Source organism: Rhipicephalus microplus, chromosome 1 (assembly GCF_043290135.1).
Source record: "Rhipicephalus microplus isolate Deutch F79 chromosome 1, USDA_Rmic, whole genome shotgun sequence".
Lineage (NCBI taxonomy): Eukaryota > Metazoa > Arthropoda > Arachnida > Ixodida > Ixodidae > Rhipicephalus > Rhipicephalus microplus.
Window position 1 is genome coordinate 158,852,763 of NC_134700.1, and position 9,649 is coordinate 158,862,411.

The 9,649-nt window shown below is 47.0% G+C and overlaps 1 protein-coding gene across 1 annotated transcript in view; it reads left to right on the forward strand.

Annotated features, from left to right (window-relative positions):
- The window catches only part of LOC142801590 (negative elongation factor D-like), a 32,243-nt gene extending 27,071 nt beyond the window's left edge, over nucleotides 1-5,172 (forward strand). Inside the window, exon 5 of the mRNA XM_075887549.1 lies at nucleotides 2,289-5,172. Coding sequence (XP_075743664.1) covers nucleotides 2,289-2,708 — 420 coding nt within the window. The 3' untranslated portion in view covers nucleotides 2,709-5,172. The remainder of the gene's footprint in view (nucleotides 1-2,288) is intronic.
- The last annotated feature ends 4,477 nt before the right edge of the window (nucleotides 5,173-9,649 follow it).

Here is a 9,649-nt window from a genome sequence, read left to right on the forward strand (position 1 = left end):
GCATCAGCGTATCACCCAGAAACTAATGGTCTGACTGAGCGTTTTCACCGAACTTTGTCTGACATGATCTCTATGTACGTGCAACCAGATCACAAAAACTGGGACACAATACTTCCTTTTGTCACGTTCGCATATAACACAGCCATACAGCGTACAACGAATTTCAGCCCTTTTCTTTCTCGTGTATGGCCGTGTACCGACTTTTGTTCTGGACACCACCTTTTTGTCCACATCTTCCAATCCATCTTCATCTCTCCCGGAAAAGTTCGCCGCTCGCGTCGCCCGCTGCCGTGAAATCGCCCGCGCCAACACTGCTACCATTCAGGACAAGAGAAAAATCGACCTTGATGCGAAGCGTCGAGTTGTTGTGTTCCGCCCAGGCGACGAAGTCCTTTTGTGGACACCTGTTCGTGTACCTGGGCTCTGCGAAAAATTTCTTCACCGATATCTCGGTCCATACACCGTCCTGGAACGAACATCTGAAGTCAACTATCGCGTTGCTCCTGTCAACGCGGCTCCTGATCACCGTCGTCGCCACACCGAGATCGCCCACGTCTCTCGACTGAAACGATATATTCGGAACATCCTGCAGACGAACATCCTGCAGACGTGCCAAATACCTGACGGAGATGCCCCGTGAAGGCCGACCAATTGGAGAAGTCGCTCTCGTGGTTGTAATACCAGGTTTTAGCGACGCCATCGAGGTAAAAAGGAACGTAGCGCAGTTTGTGCGCCTCGTCCCAATAATTACAAACGCTGGTTCGATCGTAACTGTCCAGCCATTCTTCGACGTCTTCGTTGCGAAGGCTGGAAAATACCGGAGGGTGTCGATGAGAGGTACTCACGGTGTAGTGGAGCCTAAGTGGCTGAGAAAGAGTGGTTGCAGCAGTGGACGGGTTGGGTTCTGCCATCGCTGTTGCTTGAGGGCACAACCGTCGACCAGACCGGAGCTCCAGGAGTGACGGGTAGAGCAGGAGGACGTGGGAATCAAAGCACGCTCCACCACTTATGAGACCACATCCGGTACGGCAGCAACCAGGTTCCCTTTTTTAATCCAGACGCACGAGCCAGAGAGCCAGCCCGCGTGACATACGATGATGATCACTACAATGGTTTGGTCATACAGATGAAGATGAAGTACATAGTCAGCGCTCACAATATATATATATATATATATAAAAGGGCTCGCTTTCCTTGTTAGTCACAATATTCTAACAATCACGCCAAGGGAAGTATAGGGGATGTTATTAGAAGTCATTCTAATGTAAATCTGAAGAAGGAAAAGTGGATAACAGTAGACTTGTTAAATGAAACCTGAAGGGACTAGGAAGATGTGTTCCACTTTATGGCAGTTCCACTTGCTGAGAGATTTTATGGGGTACACGAAAGAAGTACCAATCTTGTTGGGAGCACTTGTTCTATTTACGCAGCAGTTCCGTCTGAGAGATTTTCATTTGTTGAGCGTGTTCTGTATTACATTGTGAAATCTCTTCAATTGACCAGTTCGAGAATGTGAATTATTGTGTAACCACAGTATCCTACTTTCTCGAGTCGAAAAAGACAATGTGCATTCATTAGCACATTGTTTGTCCCTTTTTAGGCAAGCGAAGCCAAGTCACCCTATTTTGTGTTCATGTTGGCACGAAGTGTAGTAATTACAACTGCATACTAGGCTTGTGCATATATTTTAATGCTTTGAGTATTCGAATGAATATTGCTGTGTTCTAATTCACTTCAACTCAAATTTAAATAGCTGAAAGTTCTGAATTATTTGAAATTAACAAATAGGTGTATATTAGTTCGCATGTAACCTTCTGTAAAGGTGGTTTCGCTGCAGTGAAGGGGGATAAACCGTGAGAACATTTATCTAGGGAAAATTCGCACTGCCGCAAAATTTCAGGTAAATGAAGATAATATCCTCACATCGATTCTTCATTTCCTTTTCTTTTTTAAGTTTAAAAGCTTGTTATAACTTCTTATATGCTCCAGATATATAGTCAATATTTAATGTAGCATAAATTACTGGTTATAACTTGCATTTTACATTTACTTGCATTTACATTTTACTTGCATTTTGCATTGAAACTCGCCTACACATGTTATGCCTACGAACGCACATATTTTACCTTGCTCCATGCTATGTGCAAAGGCTCTGCAGTGAGGCTCGCCTACTATGCGTAGGTCTGTGTACAGAAAAGGCCGTATTGCAGACTTTTGTACTTTTGTAATTTGTCAGATTTGCCCATAACTCATTGTGCCAACCCACTGATGACCCATACTTCCCACAGGTGCTGGACCTTCTGGTGCGACTTTTCGAGTCCCCACCGCACGAAGAGCTCGACGTGCTGGTTCAGCTGGAGCGACGTAAGATGCTCCTGGACCGAATGGTGCACTTGCTGAGTCGAGGGTGCGTCGTGCCAGTCGTCAGCTACGTCCGGGCCTGCTGGGAGCGGCAGGACACCGACGTGTCCCTCATTCGCTACTTCGTCACCGAGGTTCTTGATGTCATCGCACCCCCGTACACGCCCGAGTTCGTCCAGCTGTTTCTTCCCTTGGCCGAAAGCGAGGAAATTACGGGTGGGCTGCGCAATGCAGCTGCGATCGCAGAAGGTAGCGGGGCTTCGGGCGCTGGGGGTGGCACCGGTGAGGGAGACGCAGTCTCAGAGTTTGTGGTGCACTGCAAGGCAAACTACATTGTCATGAGCTGAGCAGTGCTATTCTTCTGTGCTGGCACCTTCCACATAGGCTCGTGTAAGGGCCGCACCTTTTTCTTTTTTCCTTTTGCAACTTTGGCGAGGTTTGGCGCCTACACAGAACCGGGCTATTTGGACAAATTTTTTTAACTGTGAGTGAAATCAACCGTAATCCTTCACAGTCCCCTGCGCAGCAATAGAAAAGGTACAAATTATTCATTAATTCATGGAAGACACACAATTGGCTATTATCCTCTGAGTCAAGGCATGTTTCATGTCGCTTACGGCATTCGGGGCACTTACGTGCTTGCATCATCTACACGAGTCTGTACAGTACTTTTCTTTCAAGGATGAGGTGAGGGCTTTTCCGCAATGTCTCACTCCCTGAAAAGTCGCAGTGTTTCACTCCCAATAGGTTGTTGGAGTAACGTTTGTACACGTACCGCTTGCAGAATCATCCTGCCCAAATAATAGAGTGCTTTTAACCTGTCAAAACTACATTTAACAAGCGAGTGCACGATTGGAAATTGTTTTTTCACGTATTCTTCTGCATCTTGGTTCTTGGTACTAGTACGGATGTTTGTTATAAATTTCGATGCAGTGTTTAGGATCTTGTTGATTTGCTAAAGAGCCAAACTTTAAGCACACATTTCAGGGCGTGTTCCTGTATAGTATAGCTTATTCCAGCAAGCTCTCTATTTGACAGCCCTGGCTCTTTTGTGTGATGACTGCAATGAGGCAAGCATTGCAGTGTTGTAAATAGCCCTCCTCCATAAAGAGATCAAGGCATCATTTTCTTGTTGTTGTTTTATTTTCACTACCTTCGGATCAGGTTTATGAATGTTTCCTTCTTTTAGGCTTTTCAGGTAACACATCCGAGAGCCCTTGTGATGTAGTTTCAATACAATTGAGTGATCTCTTTTTGAAGGTGTGCTGTGCAGGAAAGCTCTACAACAGTTATGTGTGGCTGCCCTTGCATGGTTAGCATCAAGTGTCCGTGAGAACAACGGTTACGACAGCCCGCATTGCAAAATGCAGTGTAGCGTGAAACAGTACTGGCTATTCGTGTTCGCCGGTGTGTTGGAGTGAGTGGGGGGGAGGGGGGCAGCTTCTCTTAGCTCAGTCATCTGTCTACTTCATACCCTGTCTACCGCTGACAAAGATCTGGGGGGAAACGAAATACAGTTAAACCTACTTATAACGAACATTCATGTAACGAATTCCTCGATATAACCAACTCTTTTTTATTCCCCGCCGTCGCTCCAATGCAGCACATGTATTTGCGACCTCTATGTAACAAAGTAACAGTGGGAGACAACCTTGGTATAATGAATTTTTTCCACAGACAATCAAAGAATTTCGCTCCGCATTTTGGCATTTTAGTACGAGCATGCATTTTCCGCGACTGCCCCGCCGCCGACGAAGCGCGCGAAGCTTCCAAGGGTGCATGGTCCAATCATGCTATCATAAGAGGCTTAATTGAGGAAGCCGAGGCCCTTAAAATGCTTTCCACTGTGATTAGGGTCATGTCTTATAAATCGGGCAAACATCTCGTGCCACTCATATTGACGGAGCATGCAACGCATTAAATGATATCTTGTAGCTGTCGCTTAGATGGTTTGGGGCTAAGCTCACTGTCCGGGTTCTGCGTGGTGTTGCCTCCAAGCTGTGGTGTAAACCCAGGGGGTGGCACAGCAGGCCCATGCCCCCCCCCCCCCCCCCCTTGAAATTTTTTTCGCCAAAGGATGTGAAAAATTACCATTTCAAGTCCCAAAATCGAGGAGATGCCCCCGCCACCCCCACCCCCCTCCATAAAAGAATTTCTGCCTAAGCCTCTCTCTGCAAGCAGCGAAGTATTATTGAAAAAGTTTTGCAACCTACTTTGTTATTTTTGTCAATAAGTTTTACTTGTCTTGTTGGTGCAATTTTGCTCATTGAAGTGGAAAACAAGTGCCTCCTCATGTTTTTATCTTTTGTTCTTAAATATTAAGCATTTTTGGGTGTTGTAGTTCAAGTACCCAACTTCTATCTGGGCTGCTGTTTTCTCACGAGACGTTGAGTGTATTTGCTTGCCTTTGCCCTGCAGTGGGCGTAGTCAGGCTGATGATGATGAATGTTCTGTGTGCCCTTATGTTTCACATGTTGTATCACTTTAGTACACATCTCTGTATTGGCACTGGCTCCACAAATACCTGTATGCTCATTTTTTTATCATTTCACAGCTGATGTGAGTTCTGTCCCAGAAGCAAGGGGACATTAGCCGTAGACGTTATCCACGGCAATTTGTCACGGTGTTTTACTACCTGGGCTTCCTCTTGGTGGAACGACGATTGTACAGATTTTTTTCCTCACTGTCACACCATGACTTTCTTTTGCACATACTAGTGCCATGATTCAGTGTCTGTCACGAGCATTGGTGGGAACGTGGTTGCTGTACAAAGGTCATTGTAAATAAAGTTTCATCTCAGAGCTGCTGCAATTTATTTGTTTGAATTCTAGAAACCCACAACATTGCATGTTCAGTACTGGGCTATTGCAGCCGCATCAGATAGGGTGTGAAATGCATTAATATACATGTACTTAGAATACATGTGGACATAATAAAAACCCAGGGCGTCAGAATTTATGCATATGCCTCCACTCAGCATAGCCCACGTGTTACTTCGGAATGTCAAACGCCAAAATACCAAAAGAAAGGCGCCTTGGATATCGTGCAAGGGGCTTGTTGACAATGAAGCGATGGAAGAAGGAGGGTGATTAAAGAGCCCTAACACAAAGTTTCGAAGCCGAGGTAATGAATGAGATAGATTCATGTTCTACGAATTACGAAGGGAAAACGTAGCTTAAGGGGGGACGCGGGGATCAAATCGCGAAATTCTCGCAAAAAAACGAATTTTGGATAAGGGCAGATTTGGATTCTGCATCACCATTTCTATCATATCTAAAAATATTTCCGCTGAAAACGATCTCAAAGTAAGCTTAAAAAATGTTTTTCTGACCGCGGATCGCAAAAAGCTGGCTGAAATCTGCGCGAAAATGGCCCATTTCCGAGCGCGATACTTCCGCGCCTTCGCCGCCGCTCGCGGAAAGCTTGGTGTCACTGGAAAGCTTGCTTCACCGCCGTACTTCTCCCGGTGAAACCACGACTCTACGAGCTAAGATAAAAGCACAAACAGAAAAAATGCGAAGGCATCTGCGACGCCTTAGACGCGCACCCATTGGTCGCTCCTGTCACGTGGTACTGAGCGCGCTCTGTGAGTGGCTGCTGGGACGCGCTTGCTTGCGCTGGTCGTCTGCTCCGCGCACGCACGTCTGCTACGCACACGCTGGCGCACTATAGTTTGCGAATCCCCTGCCGATACGGTCGCCGATACGCCAACTCTTCTCTAGCGCGAGGCTTAGCGCCCGCAATGGATCGTCGCGTGGACCGGAAGCGCAGGACGAAGTACGCTTACGGGAAGCGTAAACGCAAGCCTCCTGTTGGGAAAACGAAGCAGTCAGCAGCGATTGAATCAGACGAACCGAGTACCGCGTCGCCACCAAGCTACGTGTCGTCGGAAGCCGACACCTGCTCGCTGCCGATGCTCGGCAGTGAGGCCTATGACGCGGGGCCGTCAACTAGCCGCGACGTTGCGGTGCGGCCCGAACGCGAAAGAAGTTTCGTTTTCGCTGCGGCGGGTGACGATGCGGTGCCGGCTGTTCAAAGTGACGGTGAATCGACGCCTGGCAGTGACACTGAAGACCCGGGGCCATCAACTAGCCGCGGCATCACGGTGCGGTGTGAACGCGAGAAAAGTTTCGTTTTCGCGGCGGCGGACGACGACGTGGTGCCAGCTGTCCAGGATGTCGGCGATCGTTTGCCTCAGCGGAAGCGCACCGTTCAAATACACCTGGAACCTCGTTTCGTGTCCTCGGAAGGCGCCGAGAAGCAAGCCAGCAGTGTCCGCGATGCACTTCGCGAGGTGTCGGCAACGGAGCGGAAGTTCGGGTTCGCGCAGCAAACGGAGCAAACATCGGCAACAAAAGAGGATGAGTTCACCCTAATTCAGGTTTCTGCCATGAATTCCCTAATAGGACCTGCACTCTGCCCAAAATGTTGTAAGAAGACTTTGTCAGTGCAGCATGGGACAAAATTGGGCCTGGCAATAAAACTGGTACTTTTGTGTGCTTCCTGTGGCCCTATTCATTCACCTTGGTCATCCAGTAGAAAATCCGAAGGAAGGGCTTTTGAAGTCAACCTAGGAGCCATGCAAGCAATCAAGTCCATTGGAAAAGGGCCCACTGCCCTGAATGACTTCTGGGCTACAATGAATGTCTCTCATCGGGGCATTCATCAAAAAACCTATCAGGAACACCTAAAAAAAACATTCAAACCAGGAGCAGAGGAAGCTGCACAAAACATCTTTGCAGATGCTGTGCTTGCGGTAAAAGACGTGTACAGTAAGATGCAGCCATCAAGCCCAAACATCACAGTTGTGTATGACGGCACGTGGCTTACAAGAGGCCACAGCTCACACATTGGGGTAGGATGTATTATTGAGTTTTACACGGGGCTTGTGCTGGATTGCACAGTCCTTTCCAACTTCTGTCTTGGGTGTTGTCAACAACCAGCAGAGAGCGACCCCAACTTCGTCACTTGGGCTGAGAAACATCAATGTCAGAAGAATACTGATGTTGGCTCCGGACAGATGGAAGTGGAGGCTGCTCTGACACTTTTCAGGCGCTCTGTCAGGAGGTATGGCCTCCGCTGCACCAACATTATATGTGATGGTGACAGCCGAACCTATCTTGCTCTGTGCAAAGATGAGGTGTACGGCTTCATACCACTGACCAAAGAAGACTGCGTGAACCATGTGCAGAAGAGAATGGGCACCGCTCTCCGCACACTGGTGACAAGAGCTAAGAAAGGGGAGCCATTGGGTGGGAGAGGTGGACTGACGCAGGAGTTGATTAAAAAACTGACCAGCTACTACGGGTTAGCCTTGCGAAAACACACAAGTGTCCCTGACATGCAAAGGGCCGTGATGGCCACTTTTTATCACGTCACGTCCACCGACGACGAGCCTCACCATGAGCTCTGCCCACCTGGCCCTGATAGCTGGTGCAAACATCGTTCAGCACAGGCCAAAATGGAGCCAGCACCACCTCACAGATATAACCTGTCGAAACGTGTAGCGGAGGCTCTGCTGCCTGTATACCAACGTCTCTCTGACCCGCAACTGTTGGAGCGATGCAAAGGCAACAAAACTCAGAATGCGGCGGAAAGCTTGCATTCAGTTATTTGGTCACTGACTTCAAAGGACCAACACGCTTCATTGTTCGCAGTGGAGACAACAGTACATGAAGCAGTTGCACGCTACAATTTTGGGAATTTGCGAGCCTACACTGAAATGTGCAAGTCCGTGGGCATCAAACCTGCTAGCCTCGCCCTTCAAAGAGCTGAAGAAAAAGACCAGCAAAGAAAACGAAAAGCACGCAGTGCAGAAAAAATGAAAGAGAAAGGACGTAAGAAGACCCTCGCAAGCAAAGACACAAAGTATTACAGTCCCGGGGCATTTTGATGGACCTTTACTGACTGTTCAACTTTAACGCCAGTTTTCTCAGAAACGTGTTTTGACCCGACTGTCCAGCTTGCCACGATGCTTGCATGACTATGGCTTGACGGATTTTCATGTGGTTTTTTGCATTGTGTTCCTCAGTGAATTTTCTATGTCGTGACGTTTTCATATTTGTTAATTACTACCTCAGTATTTTTACTCCTAAGCTAATTTCACATTATGATAACGACCACATTTACAAGCATGTATACAATGTTCTCTGTAAAATAAAAACAGAGTCATAAAAATATTTGCAGAATGTCACGACATCAACCATCCCAATGGCTAAAATATAAGAGCAACTATAGGCTTCTACCATGTTTTTTTGTCACACCAGGCTTTGGGCAAGTTTGGTAGTACACTGATGGATAAAAAAATTTATAATGCCAGAACTACTGGAGATAGCTGAATGAAACTTTGTCATTTATCATTTAGCGCAGTTTCCAGTAAGCATGCCAAATTTCATTGCTCTACGACAAAAACTAAAGAATTTCACTTTCGATCCCCACCTCCCCCCTTAAGGCATACTTAAAATCAATTTTAAAGTGCACGTCGCGCAACTGAGCGAGATCCGCAGCCACTCGCGACACTGACATCAACGTGGCGTCTTTGTAAGCAAACCTGCGCCACGAGTTTGTGTTGGCTTACCAGTGTGGCAGCCACGTTGCGGCATTGCGTGGTCGGCAGTATTCACCTATGCACCGGAGCTGCTCCTGCCTGGCTAAGTGCTCTTTGAAACCGAAACTGCGATTGGGCACTCCAAAAACATCTCCAAATAAATAACCGTCGCGCACTTGCACAAACAAGGTTTCGAGCCACCATAAGGGGGTCATGAGCTGCGTATTGTTGAAAAACAGGTCACTGGCCAATGTCAAACAACACAAATGACGTTTTGGGATGTGTACGGATTCCCTGTTCAGATTGGAATGGCGGCTGAACAACAGGTTCTTATGTAGCGCTGCGCACATGAAGCCATGTCCGGGAGTGTTTTGCTTGACATTGGTCAGTGACCTGTTTTTCAACAATGCCTTTACCTGACCAGATGATGTTTCGTTGAATTCTAAACTAAGCTACCTATTGCAACAAAAAAAAAAAGCAATGGGTAAAATTTTTGCATCAGTTTTTCTGCAGTACGTGCAAATAGATGGCACAAACAACCACACCCAATCAAAAGGAAGGGTGCCGTCATTGTTGTTACAGCGTGGTATCGATAGTTTGGGTTATAGAAATGATTCAAGATGAAGTCACCAACTTGAATGTCTTTCAGTAGCTAGCATGTGCGCGCTACCCCAGTCACTATATAGAGTTGCTATTTCCACTTATAAACAGTGAATTTTGGAGTCTGCTTTTGCCAATTAG